Genomic DNA, 27,757 nt, shown 5'->3' with positions numbered 1-27,757 from the left:
AAAATGTGTAGGAAATTTAAGGTCCAAAACACACTGCAGAAATAATCCAGTTTGACACCTCTTTAACTGTCCTGGCTCAGTGCTAGGGAATCCTGGGAATTGTAGTTTGTTGTGGCACTAGAGCTCTCTGACAGAGAAGGCTAAATGTCTCACAAAACTACAGTTCTCAGAATTCCCTAGCATTGAGCCAGGGCAGTTACAGCGCTCTCAAACTGGATTATTTCTGCAGTGTGTTTTGGACCTGAGTCTATCAATCAATCATTCAACAGAGCACTTCCAGCTTCAAGAAATATGTCCACTAGTGAAGTAACATTTTATATGGCTAATTGTCATTATGCACATATACACTAAATTAGAAAGTCTTTCTTTTAGAATGTACAATACCATAACTAAAATTAAAGCAAGAAAAATTAAAGAATGTACCCCACCATAACAAAAAGTTAGTAAGTGCATATATATATTGCATTGTGAGTAAACTTAACAGTTTATAATTATTCACATATATTTAATTTATGGAAAAGCATAATTTCTGAAAGATGTACAGAAGTCAGTCCCAGCTATGATCCTTTTATAACAATTCATAATTTATTGACTTTAAAGTATCTGTCCCAAATCACTCTTCCCACTTCATTTCATTTTTTTAAATGACTGAGACCTAAAGACAAAACTTGATTTCAGAATTAAACATGATTTCATTTCACTATTTCTATTTACTTAAAGAATACTCAAGTACATATTTCTGGAATTATTCATGGTATATAAATATGATTTATATTCATTTTATATTTACATTCATTTGATTCCTAAAATTAAAGATCATCCACTTTATACTTCTTCAACAGTACAAAAATAAATAAATAAATAAATAAATAAATAAATAAATAGAACTTGAAAGCTGATGTTCTTTGATTATAAACTTTGATTTTACTCAGTTGCACTTCTCCAGTTTTGACTTGGCTTGGCTTTGTGGCAATGTAATGACAGGAGCTAACAGTACTGAACAAAGTGACGAGGGTGACTGAAATGGAAGAATTCATCAGCTAATTCCCTTCCCTATACTCCAGTAGCTGTTTGCTGGTAGAGACATGTCAAATCTCTACACCTTGTCCGCTTGCTACATATTGTTTAAACATTTTTTAAAAAATCATATGCTTTAAAAAAAAATCTCTTACCTTATTTGATGCCATCTCACTAACAGATCTGTAGGTCTGAATTGTTTCAAGTTGGTCTAAACACCAGTCCAATTCCTCTAATGTTTCCATTGCTAATTTTTGATAAGGTTCTTCTGCAAACAAACACATTGACATGTAGTTAGGCTTGAGCGATGGCAGGCTTTCCATGGTGGAATCGCTGACACAGCTTGGACCAACACTGCTGTAGGTACTACAGTGCTCTTTCATCATGAGTTCTGCGGACTCCTGTTCCACTCCCCTGTAGAACAAATCAATGCACGTCTCAGCCTTGAATGGCTGTTGTGGTTTTGTGGTGTGTGAGTGTGCTTTCTCCTCCTCCTGCTCGGGTCTCTCTTTTTGTTCTTGCTAGCTTTGAAGAAGCGATGTCAGTAACACACCAACAAACTTCCTCTAGAGAAGAGGGGAGGAGAGCCTTTCTCTCACAGGCTCCTCTGCCTGTAGATGCACTCACAGAAGAGAGCAGAAGAGGAAATGCAGATCATAAGCAGAGGGGATTTTCTCTCTTCTCAAGTATTAATCACCTCACATTTCTTATTCAAAGCAATGAAATATCTGTGAGACTTTTAAGTTGTTATCAAGTGAGATTGGGCAATCAAACTGCATCTTTTCCTTTCTATTTCCTTGAAAAAGTGTGTCAGATAATAAAAGAGGAAAGAAACAGCTGACAGATGACATTTAAGTCTCTAGGCTTCCCAAACTTGTGCAAGTTTGAGAATCTTCTCCCCCAATAGGTATTTTGCATAATGGCAAGTGGAGTTTGTATGTTAAATTAATAATCATTAAACTGATGAAATGACTGTAATGCAGAAACAAAAAGAAACTGTGGAAATAGCTGATATTTTTATGAGTGAAATGGAAACCCTGCTTCTCTTAATTGAATTTTAAAAAGTTGCAAGGAAATTCTGAACTGGATTTCTGGATGGAGTAAAACTTTTCCACAGTTTTTGCTCACTCTGTTTTCCCTTGCTTGTAATTTAGACTAGGGAAGTATAAGTTTATCAAAACATTTCCTAAGGCTGCACTCTTCATTACAATTATGAGACTGAATATATCTGATTGTATTACCCATTGACTATATCCTATTGAGTAATTAACCATGTTGTAAACTGCGTTTTCAATTATGAAGAAACCCACAAAAATAATCTCACATAACAAACATTTTAGATTAAGTCATGATCACCATTTACGTAGACCAGACTATTTCACTTTTTTACCCCAAAACTGTGCACCAGAACATATGTGTTCACTGGTAGAGAAACAGTGCAAGTTCTGAACTTCAGAACAAAAGATATCCAGGGGAGATATAAAATTTCACCCAGTATACCATTTCATTTTCAGTCTACCACTTCATTTTCAGGTGGTTAACTGGAGAGAAGCCATGTTGTCAACTTTAGAAGGTGGAAAAAATTATTTGGTTTCACTAAGCATAGTTATTACAATCATTAGTTATGCTAATGTCTGTTATTCCCCTACTTTAAACAGTACAAAATTGATATATATTTTTTGCCACTGTCTATAACTGTGGTGCGAGCAGTGGACCCACTTTAACTGCTTATCAGCTGCCTCCATTTCCACCTCCTGTCTTACTCCTGGAATGGAGCTACATCACAGAGCTTAATTCCAGACGTTAGAAGTAATGTGTCACAAATAACAGTATCAACCATAACATGTGGCCCTTAGGGGTAACAAAGGGTATAACAAGGTGATTTAGATCAAGGTGGGGCAAAGTGTGGCCCTTGGACCATATGTGGACCCCAGAGTCATTTCTGTGGCCTTGAGGGCACCTCCAAGGGTTAAGAAAATGCTGCCAAATACATTCTAGGAGGTACGGAGGACATTTCCACCATTTTGGAGCCCCATTGGGCCCCCCATAAGTCAAAAACAATTTTAGTAAAATTTTTCAAAAGATTTTTTTACTCCAAAATGTCCACTAGGGGGCACCAGGTACAGTTCCACCATGTTTTATGGCCCTCCTCAATTTTTGAAACCCTAAACATGGTGAGAATATGCCCTTAAACCCTTACAGCTGTTTGTGAGTAAATTTTATTTTATTTTATTTTATTTTCAGGAGCAGGTATGGCTCAGGAATATAATCCGATAAATATTTGATTTTATTTATGTAAACCACACTGCAAACTCATAAATGTATGCATTTATGACTGCAACTTGTGTTCAGATCACTTTGAGAGGATATGAATTGGTAAATTCATAATGAAATGTGAAAACAACAAATTTCTCACTCACCCCTAGCAAGCATGGGAGGCACAGCTTCCTTCTCCCATCCTTAAACTCTGCTAATTGTGCGATTGGGGGATTATCACACCCCTATGAGCATCTTCCATCCTTCCCCCATGGTTAAAGTGTAATGGAGCTGTTCCCGCGTCCTTCTCCTGTGGGTAAAGTCTAATTGAGTTCTTCTCTCGTCGGTAAAGTGTAATGTAGCCGTCACTGGTATTAACTGGAACTTTACTCATGGGAGAAGTGCATGGGGGGGTGATAATCTTTGGCCCCCAGTCACAAGATTAGCAGAGTTTAAGGACAGGAGAAGGATGCTATGCATCACGTGTGATAATCTCCAATGTTACAAAGCAGTTAATCATCATCATCATCATCATTTGTTTTATTGAATTGTCTTTATTAAAATTTCTGTAAGGTGGTCATTTAAAAATATTTTTGATCTTATTTCATATATCAGAGATATAAAATTCTAGCATTATTTGAATGTGCAGTTATCTACTATATTCACATTATCCATAACTATTCATATTGTGACACTATCAAAATGTATATAATTGGTGCTTAGCACAATAAAGACTAAACAAATACTAGGAGAATTCAACACAAATTAATACGCTTTAACAGGAAGCAGAGAATTTGGATAAGGCTTTTTTTCAGGAGAAGAGAAGATCAGATAGCATTCTTAAAAGAGATGGCACTTCTTCCAAGTACAGTGCGCCCTTGTTTTATGTGGGGGATCCATTCCGGACCCCTGCGTAAAACAAAAAAACACGTATGCTCGAGCCCCATTGCAAGTAATGGGGCTCAGGCTCATGAATACTATTTCTTATTATCATTAAGAAAGAGGAAATGTGTCTGGTTTTTCTGTGAGTGAGGGCACATTCTTACAAATAGCTGGTATATGAAAACCTTCTAAAAATTCTCTTGGATGGTCAGAGTTTCACATAGGCATTTCCTAAGATTTTGATCATTGCACATCATGAACCTCAGTGTCCTGATCCCTGACTGTCTGCAAGTGTGTGAAGGAGGAAGGGCAAGCAGTAGCAATAATGGTACCAACAGAAGTAATCTTCCCTGCCAGACGTGGTTTGCCACTACACTTCACCCCAGTCCTCTCTCCCTTGTGGAAGTGGAACTTAAGTCTGGGTTGCTGATAGAAATGGAACTAGGGGGGAAGGAGGCATCTCCCACATTATAATTTTTAAAATCTCATGTTCTTTCCATTGACTTTTTGAAAAAATTCTGAATTTTTAGAATATTAATTTTTAAAAAGTCAACTAAACAAAATTCTCATCCTTCTGCACTGGACAAAAGAATTGTTGCATATACAGAGATGTCCCCACCCTTGGTGTCAACTGGTGCAGGGTGATTCTGGTGCTGGTACTGCTCGGGGGGGGGGGGGGCATGGTGGCCAAACAGCAAAGCTGGAAGGGCATGCTCAGGCCTCGCCTTCACCATGCTGACACAGGTCTGCCACCATGGCAGCGAAGCCAGAATAGACATAGTGAGAGGAGGGCCTGACCAGATGTCATTCCTCTTCTGTGTGTCATCCAGTGCAGGCCATACCTGCCGCACTTCCAGTGACACCACTGTACATAGGTATACCAAAAAAAGTTCAATGTACCTGCCTACAATATAGCTATTAAATATTAGGAACTTCTAAGGAAAAAAGGTGGCAACCCTAATTCAGCACTAACATAGTTGAACATTTGGAGACTGAAACCAGTACCACCTTCTGGGATCTCCCCATCAGAAAAAAATGGATCCAGTGTGAAAGAGTGCATTGAAGTGCCATTCTCACGAAGGTAACCCTGAAAGATACAGTGGTTGAGTAGAACAAAAGCCACCAAGAGGTCCAGCAGAACCAAAAGGAACACACTCCTCCTGTTCAGTTACCAGTGTAGGTCATCCACTAATGCAATAAAAATCATCTGTATTCTATAACCAGGTCAAAAGCCAGATTGAAATGGATCTAGATGATGCATGTGATCCAGGAACTCCTGGAACTGGGAGGCCACCACACACTCCAGGACCCTGCTCCAAAATGGAATATTGAAGACAACATTTTGGAAATGAAAAAGGTTTTACGAACTAATGCATGTAACTTCATATTTTTTTAAAAAATATTGAGGCCAGTATAATAGCTACAGTGCCTAGTGATTTTCTACTGCCCTTTCACTAAAAAAATTCTAAGAGGAAATTAACAAACTGCACACAACATATTATGAAAATAGTAAGCTGTAGGTTTGAGCCTGAGAACCAGCATGGTGTAGTGGTTTGAGCACTGGACTCCCAGAGACCAGAGTTTGAATCCTCACTCAGCCATGGAAACCCATAGGGTGACCTTGGGCAAATCACATTCTCTCAGTCTCAGAGGACAGCCAAAGGTGAATTCTCTTTGAATGAAACTTGCCAAGAAAACCTCATGATAATTCACCTTAGGGCCACCGTAAGTTGGAAATAACTTGAAGGCACACAACACCACCACCAACAACAAGGCCACAGCCTAATTAACGCTTAGGTCATCAGAGATAATTAACTGAGAGCAGAGTCAAATGAATATACACCACCTGAATGGAATTTGTAGGCTTTAGTAATATAAATACCTTAGCTTTCAGATCTCAACTGTCATGACAAGGACTGCAGTCATTTGGTCCTACTTTAAAATAAAGTTGGGCCTCATTCCCACTGCCTCATAACGCTGATCAAAACATGGATTATGGGGGCATCGTTCCCATTTGAGCGTGCATTTAACCCTCATTGCTCTGATTTCGTTCCCATTGGAATTTGGATCTGATCCCCATGTAATCGATTTTTCCTGGAAAAACCCGAATCAGTGGTGGATAAACCGGTTTAATTTAACTGCACTTTTTTAGAGGTTTTTCCTGCACCTCCAGAGTCTGATTTGGGGCAAATGAATGGGAGCAACAAGGGTGTCTGATTCAGGAACTTGGGGATGGGAGGAGCAGTGCTCAAGGAGCTGGCCTGGGGGTGTCACCCACTTTGTTCTCTTTCTGCATTGCTGGCGCCATTTCCCCCCGTTCGCATAGCCTTTCCCCCGGTGGAGTGGGAAGCAGGGTAAGGCGATTGTATGTGTAGAAAAATTTTTTTTTTTTAAAAAAAAATAAGCTTTCGATCGCCTAGAAGCTCTGTTGGGTGTCTAAACATAGCAAATTGCGGCATTGACCTCCAAACGCGGTAAACACATTATACCCCCTGCAACCTCCCCCCTGCTCCACATTCATAGACCGATGTATGAGGAGACCCACTGAACACTATTTTTTAATTATTATTTTTTTCTTTTTTCTTTCTTTTCCCCCCTCTGCCTGAGCAGCAGATCGGCTTTGCATTACATGCCTGCTTGAGGACAGCCTGGGAGGCAAAGGGACTTGGGGGAATAGAGGCTCTTTCTCCCTTTCCCAGAGGGGTTTTGGGAAGACAAAGGACAGCCTGGGAGGGAAAGGGACTTGGGGAGATGGATGCTCCTGCTCCCTTTCCCAGAGGGGTTTTGGGAAGACACAGGACAGCCTGGGAAGGAAAGGGATTTGGGAGGATGGATGCTCCTTTTCCCTTCCCCAGAGGGGTTTTGGGAAGACAGCCTGGGAGGAAAAGGAGTTTGGGGGGATGGATGCTCCTTCTCCCTTTCCCAGAGGAGCTCTGGGAAGACACAGGACAGCTTGGGAGGCAAAGGGACTTCGGGGGAATGGAGGCTCCTTCTCCTTTTCCCAGAGGGGAAAAGCGCCTATGCGATTGATTGACTGCTTAAAAACAAAACAAAACAGAAAAACAGGTTTGAAAGACGCAAATGGGAATGGGGAACAAAAATAGCCCGCTCCAAAATGCATCGAAGCAACTGACGTCACTGTGACGTCTAATTGCCTAAGCGCTTGACTGACAGCTGCTTAAAAAAAGAGAGATTCCGGAAGGGCAATGGGAACGAGGAGCAAATTACTCCGCTTTAAAATACAGTGGGGGGGGGGGGAATCCAATGGGAACGAAAACAGGGGTCAAAATAAATCGAGTCAATTTGCAACCTTTCATAATGGAAACGAAGGACCAGATTCGAATAGACCTGGGGGAAAAATCTGAGTCAGAATCGCGGCAATATGAGCCGCTTTTTGTGCCCAGTGGGAATGGGGCCATAGGTGCGTTACAGACCGCCCCTTTGGGGCAGCCTGTAGGCGCACCTTTCCCCGCTGGATCAGGGCCTCAGTGGCCAGAACAGCTGCCGCTGAAGCCCCGATCCACCGCTTTCTGGGCTGCGGGGAAGCGGCAAAAGGCCCCTTCCCCGCAGCCTGGAAAGGGGTGTCCTTGGGGCTTCAAGCCCCAAGGACACCCCGCGGCGGTGGGGAGAAGGAGAAAGGGGCAGTTTGGCCCCTTTCTCCTTTGGTCCGCTGGGTGCAGCCGTCTAAAGGCTGCGCCCAGCGGACCAAATCAGGAAGGAGCTCCGAAACAGAGCTCCTTCCGGGGTCGCGGAAAGGGCGCCCTAGGTGCCCTGCCGCGACCCCAATACATCACAACCGCGCCGCCTCGTTTGGAGGTGGTGCGGCCGTGACGTATCGATGACGGCGGCCATGTGGAATGGCCGCTGCCATTTTGAGCGCGCTCAGCGCGCACTAGGGCTAGGGCAGTGCAGAAGCACCGCCCCGCCTTAATCCTAGTACGCGCTGCGCGCGTATTTTTAAGCCCGTGTGTAACGGGCCTTAGTTTCACATAAATGCTATCGTGAGGTCACTGCAGAAAACATTCTGGACTGGAAAGAAGCAAGTTGTGTTATTATTTTCCAAGGAGCCTCACATTTAGCTGTATGTAAATATAATACATTATGTCTTAATATTTTTACTTGTTAATATGTGTTATGTGTGTTCTACCATAATTATTTACCCACCAGCTCTTTCTCTTTCAGATACTTGTCACAAATGTGCCTGACTTAAATGAAGGCTGGAAAGTTCCAGGCCAACCAACAGAAAGTATGTAAGTATTATTTATTTCCAATATTGTCTTGAATACAAACCATGTGCATGAAAGTCACGTTGGAGATTGGACATGTGGTTGAGAAAGAAAAACAGTGACCTAGAGTAAGTGAATGCAGAGACATTTGGGCAGGTTTCAGTTGATCATTCATTAATCCCAAATTAAACATGTATGTGAGAAACACCCTTCATTTAACTTTCAAAATTAACAGACTGCCTTTTATTTTGATGTGCAAAGACATGAAAGAAAGATTTGTAGGGAACAGTAAACATAAATTCTCAGCCTTCCATAGTTATAATGTATGTCAGACTGTGTATTTAATAGACAAATATACATGCGTATTAAATAATACTGATAGAATAATTCTCAGAGAAAATTTATTTGAAAAAAAAAGCACCTTTATAAACTGCAGTCCTAAAATGCATTTGGTTGCGAGCATGTCCAACTGGTAATCATCCCAGCTTTTTCTTTGTGTAGAAAGATTCTATAATCTAGGGGGGAAATGCTCCTCTTATCTTGAATATTATTCTAACTGAATAATAAATATTTTCAGTATATTTATTGTCTTTTAAAAAAATAAAAACTGAAGTGTGTGTTCAGCATGCTGCTTCACTCTGACTATTCACAATGGAAGGATATTTTCTTGATCTCAGACTGCTATGGTAAGCATTTTAATAGCAGAATCACGTGAATAATGCCAACTGGTTGAAAATTCTGAATCTAGAAATGAGGTCTTACAGTCAGATTAACATTGTAGAATATAGCAAATGTTATAAATAGGCAACCCAGCCAAGAGTTTTCTCCACAACCATTCTAAGTTATTTACACACAGATAATTTCCATATGAGGATTAGTTCTAGGAATAGATAGATCTGCCAGCTTCACTTTCTATTGCTTTCAAAATGTTTAGATCACAAGTTTTTATTTTGAATATCAATAAATGTATGATGTTTTGTTGATCACATATAAAAATTGAACTGAAACAAAATTCTCATCCATCTGCACTGTCAAATTCACTAGGTACAACCACCCACAGCATAGAGAAGATCATGTTGTACCTGCCTGTCATGTAGCTGTTAAAAATTAAGAGGCTATAGGGCAAAAAAAGTGGAGTAGCCATAACTGAACACCCTAAACATGCTTTAATACATGAGGAATAAAATCCACATTTTCAACCGATCAAACCAAAGTTACTCTATCAACACAGCCCTGCTCAGGTCTTGCAGACTCAGGGATATATAATTGAATACTAAAGTTAGGATTGTCCATGCCATTGTATTTCCAATTTCTATATGTGGTTGTAAAAACTGAAGGAAGCTGATCAGGAAAAAAATCAAACCATTTGAAATATGATGCTGGAAAAGAATTCTATGGATATCATGGGCTGCTAAAAGAGACCTGTAGTGTGGTTTTCCTTTTTTCCTGCTGCCTCCTACCAACTTTTCTATTGAGCCAAGCCTTCTAAAGAGCCAATATGGTATACAGGCTTGAGGGTAGGATTACAACTCTGGGAGAACAGAGTTCAGAGCCATAAATGGGTGGCAAAACCCACTGAATGGCCTTGGGCAAGTCACACACTCTCAGCCATACCAGAAAGCAATGGGAAACTCCCTCTAATTTTTTTTTTTTTTTTTTTTTTTTTTTTTTTTTTTTTGCTGAAAAAAATCCCATAATAGGTTCACTTTAGGACTGCCATATGTCATGAATAACTTGAAGGCACAGTACCACAACAACAACACTATAAATACAAGAGCTATGTATTTACATCTAGCTTGAAATGTTATGTTTGAAACAATGGTCATAACATTTTCACCTAAGGTGAATTAAGGATTAAAGTGTATAATAGGGATGGTATCTCTTTGTAGTTTATTAGCTGTGAAACACTAAGGCCACACATTCAGTTTAGAGACTATGGGCCACAACAGACCAGCATAAAGAGACGGACTTGGAGCGGAGTGGGGATGTGCCATCTGCCCACCAGTCGCCCCCCCATGCCAACCCCCTGATCAGATGGTGGGCAGTGTCACACTACATCTTTGGTGCAGCGCTTACATGCGCTGCACCAAAAAAGCAAGAATCCCATTCTGGGAGCGGTCCCTGCGATAAAGTTCACACTCTCTCAGTCCCAGAAAACCTCATGACAGATTTGCCTTAAGGTTGTAATAAGCTGGAAATGATTTGACATTTGTGTGTACAACAACAACAAAAGTTATCTAATAATTCTAAAACAATTTACTTCATTTTGAATTTCCCCCTGAAATGTGCACTTGTTAACAGATAGGGGGTTGCCTCAATTTTAAAACATATCATAAGAACAGACAATTAGTCATTTCCTCACTGATCCATAAATGCATACAAGAATTCGGCTCAGCATCAAGGATCTAAGCTAAATGTGTCCAATCTTTTCTTTCCATTCAGTGACCCAAGATAGGTTTCTCTTTACTCTTGCTATTTCTGCTTCTAACATATCCATGGACTGTGGTATTTCTAGTATGCAGGCAAATCCCTGTCTCCCCCATGATATCATTGCTAAGTGACATCTGACAAAATGTTTCCTGCGTTTTGCTACCTCCATTTGGTGCTATCCAAGTGCTGTCACTTTTCTTTCTGATTTGTGGCAGCCTCAGTACAGTACATTGTTTGCTGTGTTTGGTTCTTAACCAGACAGAATTCAGTGGGAGAATGAGAACTAGGCTGTGGCAGTAATGCTTTGTTAATAAAAAAGAAAAAAAGAGAGGATATCTTTAAACCCTTTCTTACTCCTTCATCAACTCAGACTAAATGCTTCATGTTCTTTTATCAGTCTGCATAGATTAAAAAAAAGCTTTTGGGCTTTGGAAAATATGACACAGTATAACCTTCTAGAAGGTAGGTGGGGGTATATCAGATTAAGTTACTATATGCAACAAAGTTCATAAACCAAAATGTAGTTTTAATTGCCAAGTTTAAATCCAAAATTACACGAAAGACTATTTTTAATGCTTTTTACACTATCATAACGTTATATAGCAATGTCCTGTCTGTCTTATCACACACTCATTCCCTTACCTGTCTTGACAGGAGCTGTGTGGGGAAACTTTTGCAAAAAGGCAAGAACAGAGGCTACTCTTTGACAGGTCAGGGGCTTGGCTAATATACAACAACCCCACCCTCCATCTGACCTCTTTTCTTTTAGTTTATTCAGGATGAATGGACATCACAGTATGTCAGGTACTGAGCAGCATATGTTTGAAGATGGTGGGGAAAAGGGACAGCCTTGACCTAGTGGTTCTAGAAAACAGAGTGATCTGCACGGAACACCAAAACCAGGAGGGTGCCAAGGGAAAGAGACAGAGTTGGAGAGATGGGGGACACACATAAATGAGGTGGAACCAGGGTGACCAGATGTCTTAACCGCAAAGGAGGACAAGAAACTGCAAAATGTAGATCATTCAACATCTGGAGGGCCACATGATTTCCACCTCTCGTATAATTGCATGCTCAGGCATTTATTGGTTTATGTGTGTATAGGCAGGGGCATCATTACAGGGTGCAAGAGGTTCAAGCAATACCAGGTGACACCCTGAGGAAGGGCTGTGAAACTCACCTGCATCCCTTTAAAATGCTGAAGAGATGGTATGAGTGGGGTGAGACTAAGCGAGAGGAAAGTCCCTGTTTTTTTAAAATAGATTTTAAATATCATTTTTAATTTTTTAAAAATATATTTTAAAAATATTTTAAATTATTTTTTTTATTCTTTTATTTTTTCCCCCAAGAATGTCAAACCTAAAATACATTAAAATATACCCTCCAAGGGTGGACTGGCCCTTGCCCTTGCTCCCCCCGAAACAGCTCCCCTAAAGGGTTCAACTACATGAAACTATGTACATGTAAATACATTTAGGCTGTGCATATGATATTGTAATTTAAAGGTATAATTTTAATTTTGCTAGTTGTTTTATGTCACAACTAGTACCATTACATTCAGTGATGTGGGAATTACTATTTATTGAATAACACTAGTACAAAAAACATTAATAAGGACTCTTTATGATGTGGTTATGAGAGGAGGTCAGTGGGGGGCGGTGGGGTGTGATACCATGGGATACTACACTGGGTGATGCCAACCCTAGTGTCACCCAGGTGACTATATTATATGAGTAGGGCAAAATAAAAAGATGATGGTATCAGTACACTGAAGACATATGAAAGAATGACAGATTCTTTCCAAGTACAACTCTTTGGATGAAGAACATATAGGCGCGTTACGGACTGCCGAAAAGCGGCGGCCTGCACCCGCCCCTTTCCCTGCTGGATCGGGGCCTCAGTGGCCAGAGTGGTAGCCGCTGAGGCCCCGATCCGCCACTTTCCAGGCTGCGGGGAAGTGGCAAAAGGCCCCTTCCCCGAGGCCTGGAAAGGGGTGTCCTTGGGGCTTCAAGCCCCAAGGACACCCCACGGTGGCAGGGAGGAGGAGAAAGGGGCCACTTGGCCCCTTTCTCCCTTGCGTCGCTGGGCGCAGCCATCCAAAGGCTGCACCCAGCGATGCAAGACCAGGAAGGAGCTCCGTTTCGGAGCTCCTTCCTGCTCCAACGAAAGGGCGCACTAAGCACTCTCACATGGCACGAAGGCGTCAAGTTCGCGCGGCCTCGTCTGGAGGCGGCGCGTTCGTGACGCCATCATGACAGCCCCCATGTAGATGGGACGCCACCATCTTGTATGTCCTCAGGACGTATTAGGCTTGGGGGCGTCAAGAAGTGACGCCCCTTTTTAAACCTAGGACGTCCTGAGGATGTCCCTTATGGCGGTTTGTAACGCACCATAGTTTTATAACATGAAATGGAAGCTGCTCTCAAAGCACTTGGGAAAGATAAATCATCAGAAACATAAGAGCTCTTTCAAGCTATAGAGACAGAATCCATTCAAATGCAATCAAATATCTGCTAATAATTATGGAAGACACAATATTAAATATTTGAAAGGGTGTCATATTGCCAATGGAGCAAGCTTGTTTTATTCCACTTTTAACTGCTATGGCTGTCACTTGTGGAATTCTGGGGTTTGTAGCTTAGTGCCTGAACAAACAGGCCAAAATAAACCTGCTTCGGGTCACTTTGGAGGTATGTTGTATAAATGACACATGGATCTTAAGAGGCCAGAAGCTGCACCAAAACCACATTTCATGACATTCAGGCCCAGTGTGAAGCATAAGAGCTCTGTGGTTGAAAATTCTAAATGCCTGTTGCTCTAAGTCACAGAGCAATGGATCCATGCTACAGGAAGAGAGATTCTACCTAAACATGAGGAAGAACTTCCTGACATTAAGCAGTTTGACAGTGGAACACATTCCCTCGGATGGTGCGTAGTTTGCTTCTTTGGAGAATATTAAACAGAGGCTGGATAATCATTTGTTGGGAGTGTTTTGATTGTGTATTTCTGCATGGACAGGATGGCCCTTGTGGGTGATTCCAACTATGATTCTATAAGAATTCAGAGAAATATAATGGCTTTCAATTGGCAAGGAGATCAGACAGAAGTGCACTCTATCACCCTCACTGTTTAGTACATATCATATGGAAAACGGGATTAAAATTGGAGGAAGGAGGTGTGGAAAACCACAAGAAGAAAACCCAATGATTTAAAATATGCAAATGATACCATATTACTAGCAGAAACTATCAAAGACCTGGAATGATTCCTGATAAGGAAGAATCTGCAAAAGCAAGGTCACAGCTTATTATTAAGAAAACAAAAATAATGAACACATAATATTTACATGACTTTAAAGAGGGTGATAAAATTATTGGAAGTGTTAAGGATTTTCTATATATTGGCTAAGTTATTAATCAAAATGGACACTTGTAGTCAAGAAAGCAGAAGAAAACTAGGACATGGAAGGGCAGCTATGAAAGAACTTGATGCCTCAGGTACAAAGCTCTATTGTTGAATAACAAAGCCAGGATCATTTATGCCATATTATTTCTGATTCATGTGTATAGTTGTGAAAGCTGGCCAGTGAAGACAGGAGACAGGGGAAACAAATCAGCTTATTTGAAATGGGCTGCTGGAGGAGGGTTGTATGAGTATTGTGGACCACCAAAAAGACAAAAAATATGGGTCACAAAGCATGGAGATGACTTGGCAGAGAAAGGGGTCAAGTAGCGTGCAAGAGAGACAAGGAATGGGATAAGGTCAGGCAACAGTGACTGAGCCCCTTATCCCAAGGAAGGGGGAACTGAGCCATTCACTGCTTCTGGTTGCCTCACTCAGTATAATGGATGGACTGGCTGTACAAGCTAATGGGTTTGTGGCAAAATGAAATTGAACCTAGGGTTCCCCATTTGCTCATCTACCTCTTACTAAACGCTTGTTCTTATAGACTTTGAACTTAACTAACCTGTTGGATGAAGTACTAGTATCAAAGATCATACTTTTAATGGTACAGTCTGATATCTTATTCCACACCCTCACACATTTCACAGATGAAAATTGGGACACATGTGACCAAGCAATATCTAAGTATGGTCAAGATGAGTGCGCTCTGCTACTTTTTCAGATGTATTTGCAGATTTGCAATTATGGTCAACTTTCATTTCTGCATTGTCTGTACTTCATTTCTGGTGTAGACAGAAGATAGATATGAATCCACTCTTAAATCACTCCAATCTGGCAGGTAAAATCCAAAGTATTCTTCTGTCACCCCACTTTTTCATCTGCTTTTAACATGTCCCAATTTCTCTGTCCTCCTCCCACTTTCCCTCAGCTTGCTTCAACATCTAAAAAACTGAGCTCAAAGTGCAAACGCCTTTTCAACAACAGAGAGGAGAGAAGTGGATGGAATCTTGCCCTTCCCAGTAGGCTCAGTCAAAAGCAAACTGCTGCAGCCCCTCCTAGCTTGTCTGTTCTTCCTCATTAATAGCATTTGTCATCTTGACTACACTCTGATGTTGTTTGGCTACTTATGTCCCCAGTTTTCACTTATGAAATGTTGAAGAGTAGGTTATCTGGCATTTTGATTTCATCAACCCTGCAGCAAGTTAGTTCTCCGTTGCCATGCTCAACATTATTTAGGCTTACTGATCTGGATTAGTCCTTTGTTGGGCCTGTCTCATGAAACAGATTCATCTCAGTGGAGCCCTGATTTATGGGTCTCATGTCCAGTACTCATCCAATAGTTTCATAAGAAACATGCCATAATGTAGTGTTGTTTTGTTGTGGTATTAAAAAAAACTGGGTCCACAGAAATCAAACCATTAATTTAAACAGTACTAGCTCTTTTTTCATTGTCCCCATTTAACTCCCCTATTCCTTATAAAAATGTTTTAAGATGTCCAGTTACCTAAGACTCTGTATATTCTTTTCTAGTGGTGCGGTCCAGGCGTTAGAATTTTATGAATGTCTTAGAGTTTACCATAGCTGGCAATTTGCTACTTAGAGTAACAGTGATATAAGCTTGGTGGGAAAAGATGCCTAAAGACTAATGTGGGGGTTAAAAACCTGAAGGATGTTGAATCAAGCTCAAATTCAAAACAATGAGAGTTTTGTCATCAGGAAGAAATACTTCAAAAATATGCAAAAATAGTGTTCTGTTTCCTCTTTCTCCTGTGCTTCGGTTGCTGGTAAATGCTGTTTATTAATGCATTCCTAAAAACAAGGCAGACATAACACAGGAGGATTTCTAAGGATATTTTACAGGAATTCATCTGAACAAAATAAATTCGTGATCCAATTGCATGCAGTGAGCACCTTCACTGGACACACTGGAACTTGCTTCTGAGTAAATATCCAAGAATATGGAACAGAAACCCATTACTATGGGAGACTGACTCATTGTTCTGGGAATAAACATCACTGACACCAATTTTAACAGTGTTTCTACCACAGATTATGTAAAAAAAATTGGGCAGCAATATCAGCATTGTCACTGCTAAAGCACAGATTTTGCATTCAAGACTATTACTGCAGAAACAACACTGTGAAGTATTTCATACATTTTTCCACACAGAAATAATAATGTCCATATGGAAAACTGTATTTTTGTAATACTACTAATAATATCCATATGGAAATCTGCTTCAGTGATGGCATGAGTGTATTCTCCATTTGGTAATACAGTGAAGGCAGTTCTCCATTAAGAATTACAAATTGAGGATTTAAACAACTAATACATCAGTTATCATCCTAAAGAGATGGAACCACGGTACTTAAAAGTGGCATTGCATTGCTATAACTGTATAGTGGGGATACACCCAGTCCTTGCTGGACACAATGTAGTGGGGTCATTCTGCTGATGGAATTGTTTCCATTAGTGAAAGGAAAGGAGGAAAGGAATTCTTCTTTCTAACCTGGAGCTACCCCATCTGCTCTGTAGGGCTGGAGAAATGTGGAAACCCAGATTTTCTGGAGCGGCATCCAGAGCCAAGTGGCAAGAGGGTGGGAAAGAAGTCTGCAAGAGGGGTGGGAAAGAAAGTCCTGACAGTCTAAATATTTTCTAGCTGCAATGTTAGATTTAGCGCCATGTTTCAGCATGCTAGCAAGATATATGGTTAAGGCATGCTGTTAAAATTTATTTGCTTTTGGAACTATAACCATTATGTTGACTATGCTTATGTTACTTTTATTGTTGCTCTTTTTTCTTTTTTCTTTACTATTATATCAAGTTTTAATTTAAGTCCATAGTTACAATCTGAACCAAGCTGTAAGCTGACTGAAATTTAAAGATAAACCTGAGAAGAAATAAATTACATTTAAGCACAAATAAGGAAAGGAATACATACAATCAGATATCCTTTGCTGTTGAGGAAAGGACTAGAGAAAACATTAATTCTAATTTTTCATTCCTTTCAGTTCTGTTTTGTAATGCTTGGATATCACCAAAAATCATATCGCACAATAGCTTTTATCCTTTTTCTAGGTTTTCCAACTGGCAGTGACCTCAGGAGGAGTTAGGAAAACTGAAGTCATGGCCCACAACAGCAAAAGTTAATGAATTTATCCCAAAGCAATTAGCACTAGCAAGACATCTCCTGTCTTGTAGCCTGAATTCTATGCAGAAGCTCTTGTGCTCTGAAATTCAGCTGAAAATGCATATAAATAAGGTACGGGCCCTTGGTATCCACTGGGTTTTGGTTCCAGGACCTCCATGGATACCAAAATCTGTGGGTGCTCTAGTCCCATTAAATACAATTTCAGAGTAAAATGGTGTCCCTTATATAAAATGGCAAAATTATAATTTACATTTTGGAATTTATTTATATATTTTGAGTATTTTAAAGTCATGGAGGGTTGAGTCCATGGATAAAAAAATCGGTTGCTATGGAGGACTGACTGTATTCTGAATTTGCTTTCACTCAGCTTGAAGTTTCCTTCAGAATGTGGAAATGCTTCCTTATAGACATTGTTTGTTGCTGTTCCCAGAACCTATCCTTCCCATTCTCAGGAGGCACAGAAAGGTGAGGCTAGGATGAATAAAGTCAAAGTAAAGGTAAGACCATGCTTTGAACCAGTTTCCATGGCTAGCCCAACTTGTTTTTTTAGCCCGTGGAAAATGACAAGATGGTGCTCTCCTGCTTCATCCACCCAGAAGGGGCAAGGAGTTGAATTTTACTTGAAACTAGTGCTATGTCAGTATACAGCACAGCCTGTGTAGGCCACACAGGTGTGTCCTTCAGCCCACCTAGGTATGTTCTCCAACATAGGTAAAAGACTGGGAAGTTAAAGCTATTGCTGCTGTTGTCAGCCTGCTCCCCTCTCTAAAATTGTTTGAAGCAGTGCCTTACTCTGAATAATGGTAAGGCCAGCTGTGGTAATAGCATATACTGCAGTGCCAAATGAAACTATCATTTAGATATAGACATTGATATAAAAACTGGAGACCTGGCATGCCTTCTGAAATTAAACAACTTTAGCTTCTAAACAAAATGACTGCAAAGAAAGATGTTCATCAAAATAAATAAAACACATTTCATTAAAATGAGATATTACTTTTGGTCAGAATCTTAATTTTTGTTCAAGAGTGAGTTTTTCTATATATGGGCAAGTTTTTTTTTACGTGTACAGTACAAAAATCAGTTTGTTTGATTTTTTAAAAAGAAAAATGGAATAATATCTGGCGTTCTCTTGCTTGCATTGCAGCAGGTTATGGGAGGATCTTGGCTTCTGGCAGTGGGAGGGGGGGCAGCTTCCTAACATGGGGTGGGGAAGCAGGAAGGAAGGGCACAGGACAAGACAGCAAAGGCTCAATATCTGGAAAACAGCCTAATGCTTTTAGCTGAAACATACCTGATTGTTCCACCACAGCGTAAAGTTGTCCGCCACATGTTTAAGAGTGTCATATATCCTCAACTGCGAAGCTTTAAAAGGCTTTCTACAAACAACTCTGGTGTGTCAGATCCATTCTGACTGAGACAGCTGCCTAGCTTGTACTGTGGGTCTAAAGAAAATGGAAGAGCTCTAGGATGTTTGCATTGCCCTGGTTAACATAATGAATGAACCTGTCAGTCACTCCGTCTTGGGAGAGTGCTTCCCTCCCCTCCTTCCCCACTGAAGCCTCTGAAGGGTTCCTTGACTACGCTTGGGGAGTCCCTGTGACATCATTGTGACTTGCTCAGCTGCCCTAGATGGCAGTTGGACTGGATGGAATGGCAGGCCATATGACGGATGGAGCATGTGTGGAATGCCTAACATGAGCATCCACAGGTGTGGTTGGAGGGGTACAGTTTATATCTGTTGCCATGGGACCATGATTGGCTTATGCATCCTCAGAGCCCACAGGAGGCTTGCCGAGGAGAAATGGCAGCTATTTTTTAATGGACTCTATGAAATCAATCCTCGAAGAACGTCTGGAGTCAAAGGCTAAAAAGGTTTGGCTGACTAATGTTACATGATACATGCAAGTAAGTCTAGCTACACGACGTAAAATTAGTTGGAGCTGGTCACAAGAAATTACTCTTTAGTCACTCATATAAAGTTGTTTATGTCCCTAGTAACAGAATGACAACATTTCAATGAAGCCACCTTCATTTCAAAGCAATTGAAAAGGAAAAGAGGTTTCAAACCGACAGAGGCATTGTGAAGCACAGGGAGATATTATAAGAAGAAACTTTCCCACTTATTTTTCTCCAACACTGCTTAAAGAAAACCTGATGTTCTTCTTTTAAAACGTGTCTGCCTCTAGGTCTTTGGCACATGTTTAGTGTTGGGAGGGCCAGCAATCTATTTAATGACTGCATTGACGTCAATAGCATAACTGAAATACTTACTAAGATGCATGATTCCAACTTTCAGGGGGTGTGTGTTTCTAGGCAATAGTAAAATGAGAAGTGGATTCTCTGTGGGAATGAACTGCTCTTGCAATGCAGGAATAAAGCTAATGTTGAAACCAACATCTTTTGATCTCTCCTCAGTTAATTCTTGTGGAGTGGGGTGTGTGTGACAATTTACCTGATGCAAACTACACAGCTTCTTTGTTTCTGGCAAGATCAGTACTATTCATTTTTCCAGAAGACTTTAGTATGTTTTAAAGATCCTCCTTGCCGATAAAATGATGGATTTCAATTAAACAAAAACTTTAAATTTTAAAATAAATCATATCTATTAGGTTTCAGAATTTAATTAATTAGCAACAGAGATCTGCTCTGTTACATTTTAGTAACATGGGCATAAGGTAGCCAAACTAACTAAATTTAAAAGTGGAATCCTATGCCTCACTTTCCTAGGAGTGGCTCCCAGTAATGTACTTCTGAGTAGTATTCCCAATTTGTGTAGTCTGAGGTTGTGACAAAGATTATTACGGTGTCTTCCAGTCGCTGATTTATGTTTCGATAGAAGTAACATTACTTCTGATCATTAAAATGCTCTGCTATTATGACACCACTTCAATAACCCTACTTACATAGCTCATCCTGCAGCCTTCTGATAATTACTCCTTTTCTACCTCAGTTCCACTTTAAACCTCATGAGCCTATTATGAGGTAAAAGTACAATGAAGTTCTTGACAAGTGAAATATTAAGGCACAATAATAATATTTCCTCCTGCATAGCTCAATGAATGCATGGAGAATTTGGTGAAGTGAATTAGTTGCTACAACCCAAAGCATCAGTATGCATACTCTGAGCTGGGTGAGAAAATCCTCAGAGATTGTCATGAGATTTGGGGCTCTGAAAGCAGATCCTTATAGCTAACATACGACATGCACATCCAAAACCACACAGGTTAAAATACATTTAAAAAAATGGTTGTATGAATGGGCCCTGATGCTTTTTAGTAAGCTGACAAACTAAGAATATATTGTTAGGGGTTTTTTTATGATTCATGTACAAATACTCACTCAATAGACTTGAATGTATATAATCATGTATAGGCATGCAGGGATCTTAAATGTGAAGGCTTACAGGAAAGGCCAGTTGAAGCAGCAATGAAGAGAAAAAGAGCATTTCACACCCATACAGCACAGTGGAATTTTTACAGTATTTTAATCCTCTGAGCCCTGGAAGCTGCATGTGATTTGTTGCACAAACCCACAGCCTATTATTGCAAATCATAACAGCCAGATAATGTCTACTTAGGCATATTATTCACTGGAATCCTGAATATCTTCTTTTGAGAGCTGTTAGTAAGATATTGTAAAGAAAAATGGTCATAAATAAAACAAAGACATAGAAAAATATATAATATTGTTTATATCAACATTCGTAGAAAGCTGTAATACAGAAACAAAGGGGAAAACAAAACAGAAAACACACACCGTGTGGTAGTAATATAACTGTAAGATAGAATTGTTTTTGTTTTTAGAAAGGTGGAAACACGAGATAAAAGTATTTCTGGAGAGAAGAACTATGAAGATTGCTGATAAGAATTTAATCCAATATGAATAGCAGAAGACCAAGCTGGGGAGGGATAAAAAATTTAAATGAAAATGTATATGAAGTGTATTATGTCCAGAACAATTATGGTTGATGTTAAAATATGATAATGATAAGATTTTTAAAATAATAAAAATTATTGGTAAAAAATAAAATAAAATAAAAGTACAAAGGCCCGAAACAGATGGGCAGTGGTGTTGAGCCCTGGAACACTGTCCTTTTATTTTATTTTGCATTGGAACTGCCTAAAGCAGGCCAAAACTGGCCCCAGAAGAAGTGGATATTTTCTGCTCCTTTTGAGATTGTGGCAAGAGCCACCCTTGGGGCTGCAGCATATGTTCACCACGGCCCCAGGGTGATCGGACTGGGAGCGGCTTCTGGCTGCTCCTTCTCACAAAGTCAATTTTATTTTCTGTAGTATTTACACACCACTATGTGCAAATGTACCCCTTTACAAAATATTGATAGTGAATCCTTACCTGAAGGAGCTCACAGTAATCTAGCAGATACAAATAAATAGATGAGAATTTGGTGTAAATCATCCAAAAATAAAAGACAAGAAGATATTTTATTACATGTTTTGTGAGTTTCGCTATCATTGGGCTGTACAGACCGGTCAAAAGGGACAGCATTGGTTGGAGTGGGGGTGTGGCAACTGCACATCGCACACCCTGACTCCACACCCAAGCCAGGCTGACCAGACGGTGGATGGACCCACGGTGTTTCTTTGGCGCAGTGTTTAGACATGCTGTGCTGAAAAAATACAGTAAAAACGCCGCCATGGTGGCAAGCGCAACTTTTTGCCAGCTCCAAAATGAGCTGATCAGGGCCACGGCATGCAGTTCCTGCAGCCCTCATCCGGCGCTCAAAGGGGTGGTGACAAGCTGCTCCTCTTGGGCCATCTATTTAGTCCCTTATTTATCATGAACTGGCCTATTTAAAGGTGGTTGAGCACACTCTTCTTTTCTTAAGAATGAATTGTTTGGTTCAAATTTCAGCCCAAATATTTGGAGAATATTGACTGTTGTATTTGGGGGGGGGGGGAGGGTGATCACATTTGACATGGACAAATAAACACCCCAGTTTGAACTAGAATTGTCCCAATCTTCTGTCTCCTTCACTCCTCTCTGCCTTCCCTTCCATGCCCTACTTCCCAGAGGGGGGAAAGCCATACTAGAGGATCAGGAAATCATGAGCGTCTCTCCTTAATGGCAAATAACATGCTAATTTCCCACAGAAGTGGAGACTTGATTGAAAGCTTTGTGAGCCATAACGCCTACAAGCCCTCTCCCACAGCAGTAAATGCTAAGATTTGAGATTTCATGTTATCTGCTTCTGGGGTTTACAGACTTTACAATCATAGAGTAGAAATGAAATGCAAACATCAGGGAAATTAGGACTGACATGGAGGATGGAAAAGCAGATGTTTGAGTGATTCTGTTTTTAATTTAATCCCAGCCCAAAGGGATCTTAACATCCAGGCTGAAATGGGAGAACACAATTTGAATGGGCCTAGCTTGCATTTAATTGCCCTGTTTTTGCCCCATCCCTAGGTTCATTGGGATAGTTTTGCACCATTCACACCATTGATTAATGATCAATGAAGTAAGAAAGGGACTTTAAAATATGTTAGTGGGCTAAAATTTCTCTCCACATTTGGAAACACGACACAAATTAGTTTGGGAGAGTAACAGACAATTAAGAAGCAGCCACAATTTGATTCAAACATAGGGATGAAAAAAGATTTCAAATCATGTTTGCTAGAATCAAAGCTGTTATGGGTTTGGGCCAAAAGTGAATGGTGATATACGGGGAATTTTGAATCAGGATTATCAGTTATAGTTCACATTGCAAGCATCAATTTGCTTCTGTTATTTGTGTTCTAAAAGCACTCCAATTCTGTGCATGTCTACAGAAGCAAATCAAGGAAATGTGGCAATACATACCTCAAAAGTCTCACCCAACCTGAAACTTAGAGAAGAGTGTGGGAAGCTATCTATGGTGCGGGACAGATGGTCCCAAAGCGCCATGCCGCTGCCAATTCTAGGGTTAGGGACCGTGCACCAACCGCACGGGGTGAACTAATGGCAGCATCCCGTGTACATGGGTGTCGTCATTTTGACGTAAGCAACATGTAGCATTTACACGTAGCTGTGCATTGCTTACGTCACGAGTGCACCATTGGTGCACTCATGAAATCTGCCCGGCAATGGAAAAAGAACCGATTTTTCTGGGTTCTTTCTACTCTGGAGGGATGCTGCACGGTTTGATGGCTGCAGCATCCCTCTGGAGGGAAATAGGCCACCGGCAGGCCGCCCTTTGGGGGAAGTCTGGCCCAGGACTCTGTTTCTTTTGTTCACAGAGAGCCCAACCCAGATGCTAGTCCAAGACTTGGGAGGGGAAAAAAACTGTCAGGGGGACAACATGACCAGTGTAAAGAAAGGATAGTTGAGGAAACATGAGGAGAGCACAGAGTTTGGAGACAGTGTTATAAAACTAGACCGGTATTTGTTGTTTATTACTTCTGACTTGTTAGGAACATGTTATTAACATAATACTTTTAAAATGTTTCTTTAAAAAGCTTGTATTTGTGCACAAAAAAGGCTAACAAATCCCCAAAATTACAGTGGGCCCATCATATTAGTGGGCTAGCCATCTGCAGACTTGAGCATCTGTGGATTGCCCTGTTGGCACAGTGGTTGAATGCCTGTACTGCAGCCACTCACTCAAAAGCTGCAAGGTTGCAAGGTTCAATACCAGCCAAGGGCTCAAGCTCGACTCAGGCTTGCATCTTTCTGAGGTCGCTAAAATGAGTACCCAGTTTGTTGGGGGCAATTAGCTTACACATTGTAAACCGCTTAGGGAGTGCTTAAGTGCACTGATAAGCAGTATAGCAATGTACTTGCTATTGCTGTTGGGGCCGGTAAAAAGCTTCCCCTTTCACCGCGGAGGCAGCTTTTCCCATTTCAGTGGCATGGTGTATATAAACAGCACACCATAGAAACACTGTGATGCCACCCACTGTATGATCAGTGGGGCGGCGTGATGCCAGCTTGGGGGGTGGTATTGGGCCAGCCTGCGTGTAGACACCATGCCCCCCCGAAACCAGCTCTTTTTGCCAATCTGTACCAGCAGATAGTTCATTATATAGTTGCATAACACATGCTCCCTCACTCTAGATTGGTTTGTTTATTTGTTTATATCCTGCCTTTCTCCCAAAATAAGTTTTATCAAGTACTTGCCTTTTGAATCCTAAAGTGTGTTTGTAATTTATGACAACACTTTTCTGTGGCCTCTAATTAAAACAAAATAAAAGGGAAAAACTCTGGACAGTTTTTGGGACAAAGCATAGGATGTATTTCTAGTACTGTAAATGCTTTCTTCCTATTGCAGCTTCAAGGACAAAGAAACATTTTATGAAGAAGCTGTGCAGCTGTTTAAAAGAAAGTTAATACAGTAATTATTCATTGTGGTATAGTATAACAACAGCTGAGAAATCCCTAGTTCAAATCTAGCCTCAGCACAAACAAGTTAAGCCAGTATTGACTCAGCCACAAGCCTTCATTGACAAAATGACAACAATAATACAGTCCTACCTAGCAGGGTTGTCATAAGAACTTCTGTGATAATATATATCATTTATATGCAAACCCAGGAGGGTATTGCGTTAAGTATGAAGAATTATAATGCTTCACTGCAAGGCTAAGTAATTCTTTAGATAATCCATTAACAATACAAGCAGGAGATGCTATTTGTTTGCCAAGCTCTGAATGTACCTTTTAGTGCCAAGAAATGCATTAATTTCTAGTGTACTTGCTGAATGAGGTTTGCTTTCTTAACCATGGAATAATATACACATTTCTGTTAGTTAGTTTTAGAAATATTGTACTTCTCATAAATGGATATAACTCACACTTCATAAGCAACAAGAACCATCTTGTCTGATTCAATGGCTGGCAGTTGATAATGTGGATTCTATCAATGAAGATATAGAGCCCGTACAGACAGGCCAAAAAAAAGCTGCTTCGGGTCACATTGGAGGTATGCTGTTCAAATGATGCATGTGTCCTAAGAGACTGGAAACTGCGCCAAAGCCACGGTCCAGTCCTAAGGACTTGATAGCAGCTTTGGCACAGCTTCTGGCCTCTTAAGATGCATATGTTATTTAAACAGCACACCTCCAAAGTGACCCAAAGCAGCTTTATTTTGGCCAGTCTGTACGGGCCCATAGTAATGACAGATATACTGTCGGCCCTTCTTATACACGGATTTTTTATACATGGATTCAAGCATACATGGTTTGAAAATGTTCAAAAAAGGTATAAATTTCAAATATCAAACCTTGATTTTCCATTTTTTATAAGGGACATTTTGCTATGTCATTATATTTAATGGGACTTGAGCATCCACGGATTTTGTTATATATGGGAGATCTTGGAACCGAACCCCAGCATATAACAAGGGGCCACTGTAATAAGCTGAGCACCTTGTTAATGAGAGAGGAACTTGTAATGAGAAATTATATCACCTGATTTACCAAGAAGCATCACATCTTAATACTTTTTCTTAGAGACACTCACAAAATCAAACCCTTTAAAAGTTAGACTGGTTCCTTTCTCATTGGGCCAAACCACACTGCAGAAATAATCCAGTTTCAGACTGCTTTAACTGCCATGGCTCAATGCTAGGGATTTCTGGGAACTTTAGTTTCTTGTAGCACCATCGCTCTCTGACAAAGAAGGCTAAATGTCTCACAAAACTACAGTCCCCAGAATTCTCTAGTATTGAGATAGGGCAGTTAATGTGGTCTTAAACTGAATTATTTCTGCAATGCATTTTATCTCAATTGTCCTTTTGTCAAAAGGTGAAACTTTTTAAAATTTCTTTGGGAAACTGATTGTTTATAAGGCAATACACTAGCAAATCTCTAGTGATGTCTGAAGGTCCTTCCAGTGGGCTCCTAGTTAAGAGACATTATCCACATAGCTTATTTCTTATTTCCTTATTTCTCTAGTAGGAAGAAAGATGAAACAAATACCGGGAAAACTCAGGACGGCTGCCAACTAAAGAGATTATCATCCCTACTTTCCATAAATTTTCATGAACAAAGGTGCCCAACATTCTAAGGCTAACTCCAGTTTTGCTCTCAACTAGAGCACCTTTCTGCTACCTTTCTGCCAGATTGCATTCAACATAGTTTAGTAGAATAGCAAACACAGTGAAATGCATTATCATTATCTACACTGATAGTGTCATTCACATGTCCTTCTCAGGGGGGGGGGGGGGGCGTGGCGTTCTACATTAAATAATCCTGCTAATTTTGACATCTAATAAAACTGGAGAATATTTAGCTTATCTCTAATCAATGTATCTATGGTACATTTCACTTTTTCTCTGTGGAGTATTCCCAATAAAATATTAGCCCTGATTAATACTTGGATGGGAGACTGCCAACAAATACCAGCTGCTGTAGGCTATATTTCAGAGGATAGTTGTGAGATACTAGGAGGTTTAAATAGGCCATACACAAATTAAATATGTATAAATGTATTGTTATGTGTTTGTTCTAACTGTTTTTTCTATATTTGTATGGATATGTGTTTATAATAAAAACATTTTTTTTTTAAAAAAGCCTTTCAATTTCTTGTGAAGCATTACTGTAGGATGAAACATGTGTCATGTGGGTCTAGTTTCCACTTTTTAAAAAAAAGAGAGAGAAAATTGTGTTATTTCATCCTTCAAAGTGTAAAGGATATTCAATACTGCAAAAAGTATTGAGAAAAAAAGTAAAAGATTACATTCTGTTGGGCATTTAAGATGGGGAGGGGAAATGAGTTGGGCAACTCTCCATTGTTGACGTCACAAGCAGAATACACTATTGTAATACTTGAGCAGTCACATTCCATATAGTTGTTGCAAAAGCAAGGAATGATCATCTAGGAGATGAACTGTATTTCCTGATGACACACTGCTGCACACTGCACTTCAAGATAATGCAATACCCTCACAACAAAATCATAGTCTTCAGAGAAAATGTATGTACTAGAAATAGAGAACAACAGTGTATTGGTTGCTCCTGAGAATCAAAAGACTCGTACATAGCTAACCACATTTTTATTGAGTTATTTCTTCTGCAATAGCACAGGATAGACACCAAAAGAATGAAATAAATTATAAATGTTTCTGCCAACACATATATTTTGCTTACTCATCCCTAGCTTTTCTTTGCTTAAAGCTGTTGAAAACACCCATACAGCACAAGAATGAATGGAAACACTCTTTCTGAGTTTAATGGTTTCTGGCGGGAATTCTAGTTGGCCATCTGTTTCCAAATTAATTACATTTTCTAAATTTGGGCACTAATTACTTCCAAATATTTTTGTTAAAATATTATCAACATACCTCCCCCGGTATCCAACTCAGTATTTATTTCAATTTGCCTATACAATTAGAACATAAAAATAAATTATCATGGTAACACATATTCTCATGGTATCAGAATATTGTAGTGA

The 27,757-nt window shown here is 40.1% G+C and overlaps 1 protein-coding gene across 5 annotated transcripts in view; it reads right to left on the bottom strand.

Moving 5' to 3' along the window:
• PDE4B (phosphodiesterase 4B) overlaps positions 1-27,757 on the bottom strand; it is a 330,845-nt gene that overhangs the window by 33,523 nt on the left and 269,565 nt on the right. For 4 of the 5 annotated variants that reach the window (XM_089515368.1, XM_089515370.1, XM_089515369.1 and 1 more), the window contains one exon: positions 1,173-1,285. In XM_089515368.1, coding sequence (XP_089371494.1) covers positions 1,173-1,285 — 113 coding nt within the window. Of the gene's footprint in view, positions 1-1,172; positions 1,286-18,662; positions 18,884-27,757 lie in introns of those variants that run through there. The other variant, XM_089515372.1, reaches the window with a different exon arrangement.

The sequence above is a fragment of the Sceloporus occidentalis genome, unplaced genomic scaffold, assembly GCF_023333645.1.
Source record: "Sceloporus occidentalis isolate IW3139 unplaced genomic scaffold, rSceOcc1.0.p SCAF_3, whole genome shotgun sequence".
In the NCBI taxonomy this organism is placed as follows: domain Eukaryota; kingdom Metazoa; phylum Chordata; class Lepidosauria; order Squamata; family Phrynosomatidae; genus Sceloporus; species Sceloporus occidentalis.
Note: the sequence above shows the minus strand (reverse complement) of the source record. Positions and strands in the feature narration are given on the sequence as shown.